This window comes from Cavia porcellus, unplaced genomic scaffold (assembly GCF_034190915.1).
Source record: "Cavia porcellus strain 051 isolate PalLab524CR breed Dunkin Hartley unplaced genomic scaffold, mCavPor4.1 scaffold_6, whole genome shotgun sequence".
Taxonomy (NCBI): Eukaryota; Metazoa; Chordata; class Mammalia; order Rodentia; family Caviidae; genus Cavia; species Cavia porcellus.
This window is the reverse complement of record NW_026947489.1, coordinates 61,207,942-61,227,362: the sequence shown is the minus strand read 5'-3', so window position 1 is coordinate 61,227,362 and position 19,421 is coordinate 61,207,942. Positions and strand designations below refer to the sequence as shown.

Below are 19,421 nucleotides of genomic sequence, written 5' to 3'. Positions count from 1 at the left end.
CCTAAAAGGTCATTTCAGCATGGCTGAAGAGCTTCACTGACACTGCTGTGCATCTGTGGCTACAGAACAGAGTAGTCTGCGGGTTCTCACTTTACTAAAGTTAGGCAGATTGAGGCCTGAGTGTTATTTCTGTCTGACACGCTTTTTAGTATCTCGCATTTTAAATGATAACTCGATCACCTTTACTAATTGTTTTTTTAGTTTTGGAACCATCAAGGCTAACAATGAGCTTTGGGTCCATTGTCTCTGTGCTGAGCAATAACTGTGCTCATTACCCTAATTCCTTTGCTCATTCTCTGGGACAGGCCATCTGTTACTCCAGCCTTGAGAGGCCAGTTAGTCTATCACCGTTTAGAAAGCACCGCCCCTTCCCTTAAATGGATTAAAAGCAGGTAATAAATGATGATGTGTTTGTGTGATCAGGAAGACAAAGGACCAGTTAAGTTCTCAGTTCAAGGAACTTCCAAAGCCACCCATAATCTGCTTAGTCAGACAAAACTGCCATTTCTCATAAGTTTAAATTGGTTACACTACTTTTAATTTACAGTCTGTCCCCCTCAGCTAACCCTAAACCACCATGTGCACTTAAAAGCCTTGTCTAATGAATATCAAATCTCCAGTCTGAAGAGTATAGCACTTTGGAAGGTTGGTGGCTGGGACAGCACCTAGGATCCTGTGGCTGTGTCCCATTCCCCCATTCCACATTATATCCCTGCCAGGAGGGGGAAGGGTCTTATGACTCATGCAGGACACAGAGTTGAGCAGCAAAAGCAGGATGAAGGTCTCAGCACAGAGGTCTGACCCCCAGTAGATGATCCCGTGTGGTCCCTGTAAACTCTGGGCTGGGTCCTCCAGGAGGAGGTGAAGAGATCAAAGTCCCAAATGTCATGGATATTATTAGTTGACCAACAGCCATACTGATTAGCTCCAAGAAAACAAATCTGGGGCAGCCCACTATTTTCAAAGGGAGGCTGATTAACATAACCGCCAACATGTAATGCAACTTCTACATATTATGACCTTTCAATCAGGGCGATCTACTTACTCAACACCCCTCGTGAAGTACTACTGCTGACATCCACGTTCACAGATATAAAGCCCTCCCCTAGATTAGGGTGGTTTTACCACTAAGCTTCTTAGTTTTTCTATTTAGACTCCTTAGCTTAATTACTCTTCCATGTTGCCATCTATAATTTCTAAGCTCAGTAGGAATTCCAACAAATTGGAATATGTTTGCTCCAAGCAAACATTTTCTCTGCAGCACTCTAATGGAGGCTTAGGTGACACTTCACTGTCACTACGTACTTCAAGAGTAAGATGGGCAGTGTGCTTGTTGGCAAAAGTCACGCACGTTTTGCCCTCTGGATGTAAGGCACCAATAGACATAGGGCCCTCAGCAGCTACACAAATGACCAGTGTTACCCTCAACCAACACTGCACACCTACAGTGTAGACACTTACCTCTGTGCTACAAGGAAGAGTGTGAAACAAAGCATGCAGTAAGTAGCAGTATAGCTGAAGACTGCACATGCACGAAGAGTAACAGGGGCTGTCATGCCCAGCCAGGCCCTCCTGTGGCAGAGGTCTTACTCTATAGCAGGAAGGGCTTAGGTAGGGTATGTTCACAGGAGCTAGGCAGGGCCACTGACAACTCTCTGTTGCCAGAACTCTCTCAACTAAAATGTTAAAACACACACAGAATGCAACACAAATGGACATCCACACCCAGGAAACTCTGCTGCTCATGGCAGCAGCAGGTGAGTCACCTGGTGGCATAGGCATGTGAGCCAGGGCCAGTGCAGGCACGCCAGCTCACCTGAGCCTCTCCCAAGTCATTGTTCACCACGGTGAAGTTCAGTCCAAGCTCTTCCACATCGCCCTCATAGCTTTTGAGGAACAGCAGGTTCCGGTAGACCTCAGGGTCCAGGGAAGCCAGGTGGTGGATGTCCACATCTGCAGTGGTTCCCAGGAGCTTAGACAAGAAGAAGCCTGCGAAGGGCAGCTCCACCAGCATGTTTTCATAGAGAGCCTTCAGACAAGACAGAGCATGGGATGATGGTCAGACATAACACTTGACACACATGTGGGGTTTTGCTTTCTGCTTACAGTCCTGGGGCGCCAAACCTGCAGCCTTTGCACTGAGGTATATTCAAAGCCCCTTAAAACACTTTGAGATGGGGTTCTGCTGAGTTGCTCAGGCTGGATTTGAACTTAAGATTCTATCTCACCCTCCTCGAGTGCTGGGATGACAGGTGTGCACCACTACACCCAGCTCTACATGCTTTCTGTCTCCTGCAAACAAAAGGACATATGTTCAGCTAGAACCCTTTACAGGGTCCTGACAGTGGATACTCTTATCTCGGGAACAGTGAATCTATGGCACGGCTGGCCAAGGGTGAAGTATGCTGACACAAAGAGAGAGTTTAGGGGCCAAATCACATGCTTCACACTATAGCAGAGGTCAGCAAATGTATCAGATAGATGGCTTGGTAGGGGTCTTAGGATCCTGAGGCTGGTACACTAATCTACCACAAACAGTAGGAAGACTCAAAGCAATACCAAGCTGCTGTTTCAAGTTCTGCAGGCTGACACTGAGATCCAGGTGTGCACTGGCAGAGCCATCCACTCCTCAGAGGCACTAAGAGGATCTGTCACTGGCCTGGGGTCTCTCAGCTCTAGTTCTATCACTCCGCTTCCTGCCTCTTCACAAAGCTGCCCTTTCTATATGTTTGCAGTCTCCCTCTCCGTCTCCCTCTCCTTTCTCTGAAGATGACTGTGTCTGTTTGACTGTGGGATCCCTTCTAACCCAGCATGATCTGAACTTGATGATGAGCACACGTCCATTTCCAAATAAGGCTACCTGACAACAGACATGAGAGCTACTTCTAGTTTCTAGCTCTGATGAATCACCCAGGGCAGACTGGGAAGGGCAGAAGTACTGGCACAAGTCACTGCCCATATGGGCTCCTATTGTTCACACATTCCCAATCACTGGCACAGTCGGCCACTCTGGGTAGGGCCAGGCCAGCTGCTGTGGTCTGAGCTGTGCCTCCTGATAGTGAACAAACTCAATCAAGTGGTGGTGAATGTTCTACACTAACCGCAGAGTCCTCTGCAAATGGAGGCAGGAAATAAAATAATGCACAGTCTGCAGTGTCATACCAGGGGTCACATGTCAGGATATACATGCTAGAAGCACAAAGTCAACAAGGTATCAGCGAAGGGGCTGGGGATTTAGCTCAGCAGTAAAAGCACCTGCTTTGCAAGTGCACGGTCGTAAGTTCAATCCCCAGTACCAAAAACAAACAAACAAAAAGGTATCAGTGAAATTTTCAAAACTCTTAGTATAGTAAGTCCCCAACTTATGAACATTTGAGTTGCGAACTTTCATAGATACAAATGGGCCTATGTGATGATCATTTGTAGACTCAAACAAATCAGTCACACAAGCAGCTCACGTGTCCACCAGACACTGTCACAGTTGTGCTGCTGTGTGCTGTGTAGAGCAATGATGTACAGTAGTACAGTATAGCTGGTGGCTCACTATTTTTTTACGTAGGTTTGGCATTTTTATGCTTTACATTGTACAATCGAATTTTTTCATACCAGGGATTGAACTCACGACCTCGTGCTTGCCAGGCAGGCGCTTACATCATTGAGCTAATTCCCCAGCCCGACATTGTATATTTATCTCAAAGGTGTATGAGACTCACTTTGTAGGACTGATGAATGTTCTCCCAGAACAGATTCTGTTCCTAAGTCAGGTGCTTATTGTATTCTATTCCCAATAGATTGATCTGGAAGCTGTGATAACAGAAGCCATGCAGAGCAAAGCCAGGACACCGGATCTGTCCCAGTGGGCAATATTCTATCTGTGGCATGAGTGGGTTCTGTGGAGGCCAGCAGGAGCATGGCTCCCCTAAGATGTTGTTCTGGGTCAGATTCATCGCAGCTGCAGAGATGTGTCTGCAGTGAAACCAGGCAATACTACCTCACCCACCCCACTAGCTGAGAAGAGAGCCTGAGCATTGCTTTTATAGCACAGCCCCTTGCCAGCAGAGGGAAAGGGAGCCTGGGGACATCAGGAAGGACAAAGAGGCACAGTAAACCAAAACCTACCACACACACCCGGGCAGAATGATGTGAATTCATCCACCCTAGAGCCTCTGCTCTGCTGTGCCACCAGTCCCTCGACTGCACCAGGGTGTGCCAAGTACACCAAAGCCTGTACTTCTAACACTTTCTGCTGACAAGGCCCAAGGAAACTAGAAAACAGTTGAGAACATTTCCTTCCGATCACTGGGGCTGTACTCTGGGAAACCAAAACCATGGACAGACACTATGAAGTCTATTTTCTGCCAGCACAAGGGAACTGTGCTCCAAAGACTTAAGATTTCTAACTAACTTTAAAAAAAGATGACATTCTGCTGAGAGAATGAGGACAAAATGGCAATAGCACCCCATCATCCACTGATAAATGTAAATAGTCACCCCAGAAAGTCACAGTTTGCTTAAAGTTAAGGATGGCGAGAACTGTTAACCTGGGGCACTTAGCAGCACCATTACTTCTAAATGAGCGATGAGTTCAGAACCAAGGAGCGCATTCTGCATAAAACTCTGTGACGCGTGCGGGGGCTAAGGAACAGCCCTCATCTGTACGGTGGGCTTTAAAAGTAAACCAGACGCATAAATCATCTGACGCTCGATACCGAAGGTCATTGTTTGCCATTTTTGCATTAGTAACAATAAACCACTGAGATCTGTTAAATGTATCAGAGCTACCTGAATCTCAAATAGAAATCCCACTGTGAGTCATAAAATGTAAATGCATAGGTATAATTTTTTATATAAGGCAGGTTTAAACTTTTAGAGCATTTAATATACAAGCACTAATAAATGATAGCACTAAAAACTATGATTGCATCAGCTAAATGGATTATAAATTAAATTTCCATAATGTATGCAACTAAGATACAAATGTAAGCATAAATCAAGGTATTTTCTAAACACAGGTTAATTACACAACTTCAAAAACTGCCTATTTTTTATGCAGAATAATCCACTTAGCATTTTTCAGCCAGTCGTACCACGCTTGTCCCTAGAAGCATATCAATAACTACCTGTCATGAAAAATTAGCAATAGGTATATGGAAAGAACCTGTAATGTATTTTTCAACTGTCTACCCTTTATGAGTGTTTATAGCTAGAAATTGTGCCAAAATGATTTGAAATAAAAAAGGATTAATTATAGTAGAAGCCTTTTAATATAAGTGAGTGCAGTCGCAACGCAATTAATGCAAATTGTGGCTCTATCAGGAGAATAAATGTGAGCCACATCACAGGCCACTTCTGTTTGCTGCCAAATAACTTTAGTAATTTACTACATTAAGAATCAATAAAAAAATAATGCTTTTCAAATGCATCTCTATCAATCTTCAGGTAGTTCTAAAGAGAACATTTATAACTTAATCTAAAAACTATATGAGATGATGTCTTGCTTCAAAGCCATCCTAATTGAGCAAGCAGATAATAACTTTAATTATTTTAAATCATGTTAATCACAAAGCTTAGAAAACAAAAAAAGAAATGTAAGGTAAAGATTACACTATCACTAACATGTTAATTCACACCTATGCTTCAAAATTAATTAACTGGGGCTGAAAGCATGATACCCAGTTGGGTGTGCATACCGAAAATCCCAGCACTCAAGAGGCTGAGGCAGAAGGATTACTGCAAGTTTGAGGCCAGCCTGAACTGCACAGTGAGACCCTGTGTCAAAAACACACAAAAAGGAAAAGGAAAAGTAGAAGGGGAAGGAAAAGGAAAGAGAAAAGGGGAGGGAAAGGGAAAGGGAAAGGGAAAGGGAAAGGGAAAGGGAAAGGAAAGGCAAGGGAAGGGAAGGGAAGGAAAAACAGTCCTCGACTGGCTCAGAGGTTTTGCAGCCCTGGGCTCCGGAGCAGAGCAGGGCTCGGGACACATAGGAGCCTGTAAGGTGGGGTCCTAGAAAGCCCAACGGTGCCTGATCAATAACACTGAGGAACGGCCAGCTGTATGCCAAAGACCATTTGCACAATGCACTCTGCATCTGTAACTTTGCAAACACCACTCATTCTCTATCTGGACCCTGCAGATTATGGAGAGTTACCTACTGCCAAGATTTACCACAAGCCCAATTCAGAGATCCTTCTGTCTAGTCAACTCCTGTAAACTTCTGTTCATACAGGTGCCCTGAATCCCACATCCAGTGGGGTGTGAGACTGCTTGAGCTGCCACACACAGCGCACTACACTCCATAGGATGAGCACCACCAGGGCTTGCTTTTTCAGGCCTGCACAAATGGCTGGGAAGAGTGCTGGCAATTCTGTTCCCTCAGAGATCCTGCATACAGGCTGGGGTCAGTGGTACTCCCAGCCTCTCCTCCCCTGCTCAGGGCTGCCAGCATCCCCATGGGGTAGCAGTTGGACCTCACCTGTGTTCCACTTGTGCATCTCCCACACTCCTGCTCTCTGCAAAGGTGATCCAGGCCCTCTGGGCCACTGTGCATCCTGTCCACCAACGGTCATAATTACAGTCACAATGCAGCTATGAAATGGCAGCTCCTCTTCCACCTCAAAACCCCACAGGGAATGCGAGGGGGAGGACACAGGTTCAGCCTCCTACTTCCTTTCCTCACTGTGAACCTAGAAACACTTGGCCTGGAGCAGCCCCTTCCACACTACTCTTCTAGTCCCAGGGCTCCTGGGCTGTGCCCATCAAACACCTCCGGAGGATTATAAAGCTTCCATCTTCCTCACCAAGGGATGCCCCATAGCACACCCCACACGCCTCTCTCGGCTCACAAGGTACAGGGGATAGGGCCATCTCATGCTGTGCACTCCCAGCATCTAAAGGAAACATTTCCAGGTACAAAGTCCTTTTGGACATAGTGGAGGACATGTTAAACTCTGGCAATCTGCCAACTACCTTGCATGGGACTCTGCTAGGATACAGTGACTACCTGAGGCTGAGTGACATACGCCATAGTTCTTTCCAGATTTACAATAGTGCCCATGGGCTGCGGTTTATCCCTCTCCCTTGCTCCTGGGACACCAACTCTGTCACAAGGGTGATAGTACTGCTTTCTTCTAGCAAAATTATTGAGAAGGAACCCATTAGGCACTTATAGCAAATAGCTCACTGGCTCTTACCATAACTGTGCAGCCATTTCCGAACAGTTTCAACTTCATCTAGCTGGCTCCCTTGGCTCCTCAGTCCCCCAGGGTGGCCCTGCGGGTCTCCTTGCTCGATGTGGTGGACTCATACAGCCATTCTTCTGCCACAGGGTTCTCTCTCTGGCACAGCCCTTGGGACTCCCGGGGCTGAGGCCTCCCTGGCCTTTGTGACTGACTCTTTAAAGAGCCCAGGTCTACAGTGGGCCCCTGGAGCCTGCTCTCAGGTCCCTTACTCTTGAAGCCACATGGAGCTCTACTGCACCTCGGGTGACACACACATGCACCTTTCAGGAGAGCAGTGGGTTGGACTTTGGGTTTTCTCTATTCACTGTTTCCAAACCACCAGCCAGCTCTGCCTGCCCTTACGTTTTCCCCCCTTGGCATGAGTCCTGTCTCAGCCTGTGTGCTCGGGACGCAGTTCCTAAGCTCATCCCACAGCGTATCTTTTTCTTTATGGAGGTACTGGGGATTGAACCCAGGGTCTCTGTACTGAAATGTATCTCTAGCCCTTTCTCAATGTATTTTTATACTGAGGTAAGATACTGCTAAAGTCACTGTGTTGCCTGGGCTTGGCAACTCCTTAATTAAACTCCCACCTCATTCTTTAGAGTACTAGGCTCACAGCACAGGGCACCTCGCCCAGCTCCCACCCTATAATTTATCTCTGGTTGTCCCTTGGAAGCACTGCAGTAGCCACAGCTGGGGTACTGCAGTCACTGGGTTCCTCTGGGGTGCAAGCATCCACATTTCTGTGGGTTGACACCTCAGTGTGGGAAGGGTTGGATCAGTGTGGACAGACACTTTGGAATGGTGCTGCCACCACCAGCTCTGCCTCTCCCACTCCACAACCACCAAAGGTCTAAGCTGTTCTGAGGACACTCAGCCTGTCAGTGACAGAGGATAGGGACACAAGGTGGCCTCTGGCTGATGACAGCCCACTCTTTCCTGTTTTTCCCCTGCTCTTGGAGCTCAGGATCCTTGGGCTTTGCAGCTGTGTAAAGACAGCATGTCTAGGCCTCATGGCTTTGCCTGCCTAGGTCTCAGGCACCTCCCAGCAATGCCAGGTCACCCGTCCCACATCTGATCCTGCCAAGTTGTCCCCAGCTGGCTAATACCTTTATCCTCTGTCCTCAACAAATGCCTGAGACCCAGGACAGAGATTCCACCAACCCTCAATCTGTAGCTGGCCTCCCTGAGTGCCTGCTCCACAAAGAGCTAACTGTAATACCACAACCACTTTGACCAGAACACCCAACTCAGGAGTCTCATGGGAACTAGGGTTCCACTTTCTATTACTGAGGAAAATGGCTTGAATATAAACCAGACTCATTCTCCCTGCTATTGCTTGTGTGTCCTTAAAAATAAAAGGAAAGGTAATAGTAAGCAAATCTCTTATTATCCACAGCAGACAGAATTTTTCTGACTGTTTTGGGTGTCTAAAACAAGAACACTACTTATGAACCAGAAACAGTGCATTGCAGGAAGACACTTGCCGCTTTTACTGTACATACTGGGTCTTAATTCATGGTTAATTCAAAGATGTGAAATAAAATTACTATAGAAAACATAGACAAAGGATTATCTACAGATCAACGACTTCATGATTATGGAAAGAACACAGACCATAGTCAGAGGTTACCCACAGAAGCAGGTTCAGTTGAAGGTATAGCATAATGGTAGCCTGTGCTTGGGTTTCATCCTCAGCACCACAAGGCGCGTCAATAAAGCAGGTCCGACTCTGAGCAGGGATAAATTCTAGTGAAGGTCACTGATCTTTGGTTCTTCTGCACACTGGCAAGGGATTGTCTGCAATGGACGGCTGGGGGATACCTAGGAAGCTGCATGTGAAGGCTGTAGTCGCCCCAGCAGAAGTCTTCCAGGTACCTGGAAGGCTGAACTTGCTGCATGTCAGCAGAGGGGTGGAACAACTGAAGGAGCAGGTCCAAGGGAGCACTCTATGAAGCTGATGAGCTCAGCTTAGGTTGAGAGAGGCATCTAAGACAAGCTGAAGGCCGCAAAGGTCCCAGGCAACTTGGATACTGGTATTCATCTCCATCTGCAGCTCTGGTAGGCGCAGTGAGCATTTTATAAAGGGAAGCTAATGCTATACATACAGGAATACATTCTCCCATCAGGCATGGTAGGGCATGCCTGTAATCCCAACACTTAGGAGGTTGAAAGGAATATATTCTTCCAACTGTTGAAAAGGTCAAGACCAACAGCTAAGCTTGGGTATGGCGGTGCATACCTGTAATTCCAGTTCCAGGAAGGCCAAGCTGAGCCCAGGCAATTTAGTTACTTAAGGAGATCCCATCTCAAAATAAAACACATGGAGGACTACAATGTGAAGATGGCTATTTGCATCCCCAGTACTGCCAGAAAGAGACAGAAACAAACAAACAAAAAAGCCACTTGCCAGTATCACTCTGAAATGTTGTGTATATTGAATTCTACTGAAATATACAATTATGAATCATGCTGAAGTTACACAATCAGATAAAAATTTCAACAAGACCCAGATACTATTAAATAATATGATTTATAGATATTGTGTTCCAATTAAATCAATATTCTGCAGTAAGGAGTACTTTTCAAACAGAATTCAAATATGAAAAAGGATTTGTTCCAATAAATATTCTGAACTTAATTGGCTTAAATGGACCTAGGTGCTTCTATCTGTAAAAGTGTTGCCGTGACATTACCACATCCTTGAGCTGTTTATTTATTCCCGTCTAGAGCCTGATTTACAGGCGATAAAGTGCTATCTCGACCCACAGAGGCAGCAAGAGCCATCTGCTAATGGAACTCTCAACTAAGAAGTGACCAGCAACATGAGGTGACTCTTCCCACGTGGGACAACTCCCAGACCTCTTCTGCACTTTGTCACTGTAACAATCACTAACATATGCATTAGGGAAAATTTAAATACATTACGACCTGATAAATACTACAATCAATCAATATATAATTTTCTTCTCTTCAAGATTTAATGTTCAGGTACCATGTTATTACTCCTCTACTATTATATTTACTTAAGCCCAGACAATTTTTAGCCTGTCAGTACAAAACTAACCATTTATAATCAGATGATAATCATGTATGTTTTAGAAATTAGCACCCCCACAGGAATTTCCATGCCAAAAGTTATATAAAGAGCATCTTAAATATGTGCAATGACATTCAAATAAAACTAGTGTTTAAGTAATTTTTGACTAGCTTGTATAGACTCTACATTTGAATGGGGCTCATGTTATTTCAACACATGTGCAGAGCTGGGCTGATCAAATCTCTGAGTTCACATTCTATCCTGCATGTCCTCCAGTAATTCCCCAAACACATCCAATCCCGTTTCTTTTGTTTTCTAACTTCCATTCAAGAAGATGCAACACTATGTTTCAGTGTCTGGATAACTACACAAAGACACCCTCTGGTCCCATCCATTTTGACAGGACTTTACTCTTTTTTTTTTTTTTTTTTTTTTGAGATAGGGCCTCATTAGGCAGCCCATGCTTACACTTGTCCTACCCCAGCCTCCCAGGTCCTGGGATTACAGGTGTGGACAACTGACTATAATTTAACCCTACTTTACAGTTTAAGAATGTTTAATTCCCTCTGCATATATATCACCAAGAGTGAGAGTGCTGGAGCACATGAGAGATCTATTTGTAGCTTTCTGAGGAATCTCCACAATTCTGGTTTTTGTGAGACTAGGGAATGAAAGTAGACAGGAACTTGCAATAAGCTACCTCCCCAAAACTTTTTATCTTGTGATACAAGGACTTGCTAAACTTTCCAGGTTGTGCTTAAAACTTCAGATTCTTTTGCCTCAGCCTCCTGAGTATCTCCATACTCATTAGTTTTATTCTGCTAACAGTTGCTCTAAGTGGGGTAAGATGGTACCTCAATGTGATTTTGATTTGCATTTGGCTAGTGCTAATGAGATCAAGCATTTTTTCATGTATTTGTTGGTCATTTGGATTTCTCCTTTGGGAAATGTCCGTTCAGACCATCTGCCTACTTTTAAGCGAATTATCTGGTTTTTAAAAGCAGTTTCCCATGCTTATATATTCTGAATATTAACTTTTCATTCATCTGGTGAATGTTGCAAACACCCACTCCCACTCCCACTCCTACTCCTCAGGCCACCTTGACTGCACGGAAGGTTTCTGTTTGATAGAATCCCATTTGTTTATTTCAGTTCTTGCTGCCTAAGTTTTTGAGATATTACAGATCTTACTCTGTTTTTCTCTGGTGGTCTCAGTTTCAGGTCTTGGCTCAGGACAGAGCTTATCCTGTGCAGCGTGGAGGTGGTGTTCTAGACCCAGAACACCACATACAGAAGCATCTGTCCTCCATCCTGTGCGTGCCAGTGGCACAGTGTGTAGCTGGGATGCACAGGCTGCTGCTTGAGTCTCTGCTCTATCCACTGGTCTATGTGTTTGCTTTGAGGCTGGTACTTGCTGCTGTCATGGTTGCCAGATCTCGAAGTCAGACATGCCTCCAACTTTGTTCTTTTGTTCACGATTGTATGGGTACTCAAGAGCTTTTGTGCTTGCCAGTAATTTTAGGATTGCCTTTTCTAGTTCTGTGAAGAATGTCACTGGTATGCTGATGATGGGGATTATACTACTTTATTTTTATTGGTACCGGGGATTGAACTCACGACCATGCGCTTGCAAGGTAGGCACTTATGCCGCTGAGCTAAATCCTCAGCCCTATACTACTTTACTAATTGCTTAGGGTAATACAGACATTTTAATAATATTAATTGTTCCAATCCATGAATATGAGAGATTTTCCTGTATTCTTATATCCTCGAATTCTTTCATCAATGAAATAACTGTAGGTTTCTAATTAGTGTTATCTAAATTTTGTTAAACATTTTGGCAGTGAGGTAAAGGCCACAAAGTCTCCTTTATGCAGCGTCATTTAAGTATACAGGACAGGTAATACCCACCTATTAACCTTACTGAATTTACTTATGATTTACTATCGTTCTGCAGGACATCATCTTAGGGTAATCTCACTATGAATAGCATATTAATAAACAGAGGAAAATGAGCTTAACCTCAGAAGGATTCTGTAACTACTGGTCTCTATCACCAGTGGAAAATACTTCATATGTTTAGGAAGGAAAAATAATATTAGTATGACCTAATTCACACAAATACAATTAACACTTTATCTTCTGTGCAAACTACTGGATTTACAGGACAACAAAGGTGTGTCTGGCTAAAAAAAGGCTTTTTTTCCCCCATCAATTTAGAAAGCTCTTAGGTTCATCTTAGTTGAAAGAACTACAAGATACCATTTTAAAAATTTTATAATGAGTTATGAAAGTCATAACCTCCAGAGTTCCAATAAGGTGGCATGGTGGTGCACAATACACTCCTATAACCCACTCACTCTACCAGGGTTGCTGACACCCAAGGAAAAAAAGGCCATTTCACTAACAACTGACATCAAAGCCATCACAGGTCCAATCAGAAGAGGGAGGTCCACCATGGTCTGGATGTGGGGCATCCCCAAGGTCTCCCTGTGGAATATCTTTGGGGGCTTAACAGTGCTCCTGGGACCCCATGCCACCCCCATTTGTGGTCTCTGGCTTCCTGTCTTGTTCTGCAAATGCCTGCTCCTACACATGCTCCTGTGATACCACCCATCATGAGGCCCATTTCACAGCTACACTAATGCAAATATCATACTCGGATCATACAGAACAGTGAGCTCTAGGAGCCTCTTTTCTTCCTAAAGTAATTAGCCTCTGATGTCATTACAGTAAGAGAAATGGGCTACGCATGTTATGCTCACCTGACACCTTTGTCACTAAGCCAGATCCCCAGTTCTTTCACTTGGGCCTCAACCTCTCACATCTATCATGCCTCTCTTTGCCTTTAAAGCAGGAATCTCACCAATCACGTGTTCATGATTTGCTGCTACCCACAGCATGATATTTAAAGTTTTTATCACAGAGTACAAGTCCTCACATATGGTTGCCACTTTTTTTTTTGGTCTTTTTCCTTTTTATCGGTACCAGGGATTGAACTCACGACTGCCTGCTTACAAGGCAGGCGCTTATGCCGCTGAGCTAAATCCCCAGCCCCTTGTGGCTGCCACTTTTTATCTACAGTTGACAGACCTCTCCTGCAAAGGGTCATATAATATGTAACTCTGCAGAATTAAGCTTTGTAGAAAGAGCAGACAGGAAAACCTGCACATGAGCAGATCTGGCCCAGGGCTGTGGTATGTTGGACACTGTTCCAGAGTCACTTCTAGTCAGCATGGATTTGTGGTAGCCACATGCAATGCTTATAGTGCTTGCCAAATAATCCATAATTTGTTTCTAAAACTGTGCTGCAGGAGCTGGGAATTTAGCTCAGCGGCATAAGCACCTGCCTTGCAAGCAGGCAGTCGTGAGTTTGATCCCTGGTACTGATTAAAAAAAAAAGAAAAGATGCAATAGTGAGAGTCTTTGCCGGGGATTAGCTTAGGGGTATAAGCGCCTGCCTGGCAAGCACGAGGTCGTGAGTTCAATCCCTGGTACCACAAAAAAAAAAAAAAAAAAAAAAAAAAAAAAAAAAAAAAGTGCTGCAGAGGGGACACTAAATCTCAAGTTTTCTTCTACTATTTTAAAGAGAGTAAGTAAGAACATCCCCAGACCATTCAAAACACCTTAAAGAATTCACTCCGAGTATGAACGGCTTTTACCTACAAATATAGAACAATACACCAAAGAACCATGAATAACACAAGAGTAATCTCACTGGATAATAATCTTATAGGTGGGCATGCTGTGCACACCTTGCAGTAATACTTCTGAGTACCTCATAGGAGTCATTTCTTTTTGCTACCTTGCAAAGAAGTACATCCCAGATGAAGATATGCAAGGCAAGAAAGAAGGAGAAAGAAATGTTCTGAAATGGCCTAGGCTATATGGCAGAGCCAGTGCTTGGTGCCATGTAGGCAGTGGTGGAGAACGAGGACAAAATAGACACTGCCTCCTGGAAGGAGAGAAACCCATGGGGACCCTGCTGCAATGGACTTGTGTGGTCTCCTTCTCTCAGATTTGAAAGTGCTCTAAATGGCTTCTGACAAAGAGATAGCACGGGGGTAAACGGATTCTCTATCAGCCCAGTGAGTCCTAACAGTCAGGAGCCTGAACACTGCAGAACCCCAGTGCAGTGCAGAACACCTTCCCAGTGCTTCAAGCCTCTCACATACAAGTGGCTTTAGTCCATGGCAATGATGAGTGATTCTTGCCTAAGTTTCAATACTTCTAGGATAAGTGTTGGCTCTAGAGTTTACTGGAACTGCTTAGCCACAATGTTATAAATCGGCAATTCACTTAAAATGTAAAGAAACAAAATAAAATAAACATAGCCCATACATAAAATCTTGTGTTAGTAACCAATTTCAAACAGTAATAGTTTTGGGGGGCTAAAAGTGAGTATAGGGGACCAACTGTGACCCTGACCCTAAGGCATAACCCTGGTCTAGGACAGGTCGTGTGCACCTTCATCTGATTCCTAACTTGGACCAGAGGGAACACTGAACAGAACTTGCAATCTCTGCTTGTCACATAATTTCATGAACAGTGAAGGCTGAACCACTCTGAAAAGATGGTTGGTAGATGGAATGTCCTGGTTCCTATAGCATCATCACTTTATCACCCTAAGATGTAAGTTTTTACAGAATTTGCACACAACATACAGAACATACTTACATCATACTGGATATGGTCTTTATCTCACAGCACTTTAAAATTACTCACTTTCAAAAAAATATCATACACTTTCACCATTATCAAGAAAGTATGAGAAGTCTTAAAATACAGTATGATCTTTAAACTGTAGATGATTTTTATAATGCTTTACAAATGCACATAATATATAAAGAGGAAACATAACTACCAGGTAAATAAATACTATTTAGGGGTCACCAAAGCTATGTTAATAATTAATCCATATATACAGAGAAATAGGACAGTGTTTTGGACTATTTTTACATGAAGATTACTTTACCTTTCCCAGCATTCTGCCCAGGAAGTAGTAATGCCTGGCAAAAGAGTCTCCCACAAGCATCTGAGCAGCAGGGCTGGGATACAGAAGCCCTTCATTAGTAGTCTTAAAGAACCCCTGGTTGGGGTTAAAGCCTGACTTCAAGAGTTCATTTAAAAACTCTCTGAAAATACCACCACCATCGATGCCGGCTTCATCCAGGCCATGGGCATTCAGCAGGTGCACACGAATCCGCTTTTTCAAATCAGGCTCTATTCAAAAAGGGAGACAGAAGATGAAAGATGTTAAATGGAAGTAATAAAATAAATAGTCTTATAAGTCTTAGGGAAGGCCACTGACACTGCTAGAGACATTTTTGCACAAGGGTCAACAAGGTAGTGACATTAAAAGGCAATGAGAATGCAGGCTAAGATTTTCTCTAGAGCATACAGGGCGCAGAAAGAAAGCTGGCCCCAAGAATGGGGCTGGGAGGAAACCACTCCCCGTGCCTTAAGGAAAAGAGCCCCCAAAACACCTCAAAGCAGAGGAATGGGATTAGGGCCAAAGGGCGCCACCAGAATGGATCACCATCTCCCCCAGGACACTGGTGCCACAGAGGTACCCAAGTGCAGTCACCACGAAGGAGCACTAGCGTGTTATAACAGGGACCAGAGAGGTACCTCCCTGGACCACCCACAGGGACAGCAGCACTGGCCTGTTGGTTCTCAGTGACCTCTGTGCTATTGAGCACACCTCACCAGGAACCAAGGCAATCAAACCCCCACTTGTGGCTATAGCTTGTCTCCCCTACCCTGCCACCACACCCAAGGAAATAACGGCTGCCACCAATGGTTTCACCAGTGATGTGTGCTGGAATCTTACAGGATTACACTGACGCCCTTAATAATTGTATCTTGCAGCAAGAAAACTGAAGGCAGAAAAGCTTAAATTACTCTTCTTATGCTAAAGTCACATGGTTAACACTGTAACAGTGAGTGACATAAATATGTCTTCTACCTACAGAGCCTGGAGTCTGGTCCACTCAGACCCAGGCACCTACAATTTTAACTACTATTCCTATGTGAAGGACATACTTTCCACTGATAATGCTACTCTATAAGCATATTATTTGCACCTATTTTGGTTAATATGATTACAAAATATGTCCAATGTAAGTTCCAGATAAAATGCCAATAGAAATCTAATTAGCCAATTACAGAGGCAACACAAAAATATATTTGGGTATTCCCTACCTTTACTTTTAAAAAAAATTTTCTTGAGATAGAGTTCCAACCTCTCAGGACCTTTGTACTGAGCTGTATCTCTACCCCTTACACATTTTTATTATGAGACAGGATCTCACTAAGTTACGAAATTGCCTACTTAGCTTTCAAAGTATTGGGAGTACAGATGTGTATCACCACACCCAACCTTAATACTCAGGTTTAAGAAAGCAAGCATTTTTGTGAAAGAATATGTCACAACTGATTACAAGTGGCTAGCAGGAATAGGTTTCATAAACACTATAAAGTGAAAAATATCCTCTAAGGGAAATGCCCAACTGTGGCTCATGGGGGAAGCCCCTCCAAGGCATGCACTGAGAGAGAGAGCTCTCATGCACGGCTGGAATTGAGAGTCTACAGTTTCCTCAGGTTTGCTTCTATACACAGTAAAATGCAAGAGGGAAAAGGCATTTTCAGCATACAGTTTAGTACTGGAGATTGCTCACATTACTTTTTTCCACGACAAATAATAAATTAATAATTAGTAAAAATTTAATAGAAGAAAACACAAAAACATTAATATAATTTTAGCCTATTCCATTTCTTCTTGAAACAAAACGAACCAACCAATGTAGGCCGAGACTGGCTGACAACAGGCCAGGGCAGAGGCTGTGTGCCACATCCCAGGGAAGCCTGGTCAGGCACAGTGCAGGCAAGCTGCCCTGCAGCAGCCCCACAATCCGCAATACTGCCAGGAGGGAATGTAACGGCTGTCTGTACTCGCCATGCCATTATCACACAAAGGCAGCCCCACTTCTCCAAGCATCACTCAGGCAACTCATCTCATGTCATCATCACCCCAGCCTGGAGAGCTTCCTCCTGCTGTGCAGTGAGACCAGTGTCCACAGAGACCAACTCTAATGACTGGATGACATATGGGATAATTACATTAATTGATTATATGTAAATGATTAGCCAACAAAGCAGCTCAAGCCATTCCTCTTAAGTAAATTAAATGTTCCAAGATATTTAATTTCCCTACTTTGCCTAGCAAAAATCAAACAAGTTTAACACATGATTTAAAAACTCTTACTGATGAGGCCTAAATTATATAGTTTAAAAAAAAAAAAAACTTTAACCATTGTAACGTAAATATTACGCGAATTTTCCAAATTCTTTAATCTTTAGGCAATTACCAGCATGCACTAGAAAGTTTTTAGGTAAGTTTCAAAGCTTGAAACTTCATGAGGAAATCTGGGGCTTGTTATAGTTGGGGAGCAATGTCCTACAACCCACACACAAGAAACAGATTTGCTGTTAATTTAAAATGGTTGGCGAGCACTTATTTTAGCCGATGAGTACATAGACATGTCCAGTGAAAGGACCATGGTACCCCTGCTGAAGCCTCAACCCAGCCACACCTTCTTCTGGTGTGGGCATGTAGTCTCACTCCTCAGGAAACCTACACAATAAACACAACCTCCCATTACAGCACAGTCAAGATTTTGGCTTATTGTGTTCTTTCTTCCAGGTTCAATCACCAAGCCAACAAAACTGCTGTGCACATGCTCTACACAATGAGCATGAGTACGCAAGGGTAAATGATTCCACTCCAGGCTGCCAGAGGGAAAGAGAAGGACAGACTTTACAGAAATGCTGCTTGAGAACCACTGTACTCATAGAGGAGGGGACCACAAGGAGGCATTGTCACCAACAGTCCCCCAGCCAGACTGTCAGACAGGCAAGAGTCAGGCTGCCTAGTTTGCCGTGTATGTCCATAGTACTTGGAAAGCAATATCCAAGGCGTGAGAAGCTGCCGTGGTGGGAAGCTCACAGCTTGGCACAGACCTCAGTTTGCAGCACTGGGCTTCTGAGAGTTGGGGTACCAACAAAAGCAAATTACAATCAAAACTGTCAGGGGAACCGAATAGGGGAATATCTCCAGTCAACTTTCATCCATTACCTCCTTCACCCCCGTTGGCTCTCCCAATGAACAGTAACAATTAATTCTAAATACTAGAGGTTTGGCTTTCTTAGAAAAAAATTAAATTGCTTCCCTCACAGAAAGGAAACTGCTGTTTTAAAAAAACCTACCATTAGCAGAAGGTTTGAAAAGATCTTTGGATTCCATGTATACCACGAACATGACACTTTGCAATTAAACTGCTACTACGTGTGCCATTAACAGGACATTTTTTTTTAACAGTATCAAATGGTAACATAAAACAAAGTATGTGTCACTGACCTCCCAGTGATACCCAAATTACTGCTATAATGTAATTCTCTCCCACTGTGTTGAACTGTATTATGCTCATTTAAAAAATGATTGTACAGCATTTATTTCAATACATTTCATGAGACAACTAGCATATACATAAATAGGTAGCAAGTGAAAGTTCAAAGACAGAGTGGTAAGAAGTGGGAAATAGTTTTTAGCCTTTAAATAACTATAAATTTTAGGAATATTATTTGATAATATACACTACCAAATATCTTCCTTTACTTTCAGCTTAAATTTTATGCTTAACCTTATGTTTTAAAAAAGTCATTCTAGGCAGGGCGTGGTGGCTCACGCCTGTGATCCCAGCACTTGGGAGCTGAGGTGGGAGGATTGTTGCGAGTTCGAGACCAGCCTGGGCTACAAAATGAGCTCAAGGCCAGACTGAACTGCATAGCGAGATCCTGTCTCAAAAAGACAAAAAAAAAAAAAAAAAGAAAAGAAAAAAAAAGAAAAGAAAAGTCATTCTAGAGAGGTGAGTGTAGTGTTGCACACCTATAATACCAGCACTCAGAGGCAAAGGCAGGAGGATCATCATGAGTTTGAGTATCAGGCCAGTCTGAACTATATAATGAGACTCTGCCTCAAAAACAAAACAGTCATTCTAGAACAGTGATGGGAACTTAGGACCTTGTGCTTGCCAGGCAGGTACTGTGCTATATCCCCAGCCTTGCTTTTCTTTTAAAATGAAAGATATTAATTTTGCTATTAG

General features: G+C 43.6%; 1 protein-coding gene across 7 annotated transcripts in view; it reads right to left on the bottom strand.

Moving 5' to 3' along the window:
- Ube3c (ubiquitin protein ligase E3C) overlaps positions 1-19,421 on the bottom strand; it is a 136,732-nt gene that overhangs the window by 65,076 nt on the left and 52,235 nt on the right. For all 7 annotated transcript variants that reach the window (XM_063250842.1, XM_063250840.1, XM_063250839.1 and 4 more), the window contains 2 exons: positions 15,233-15,480; positions 1,817-2,029 (listed from right to left, as the gene is read on the bottom strand). In XM_063250842.1, the coding sequence (XP_063106912.1) occupies positions 1,817-2,029; positions 15,233-15,480 (461 nt within the window). The remainder of the gene's footprint in view (positions 1-1,816; positions 2,030-15,232; positions 15,481-19,421) is intronic.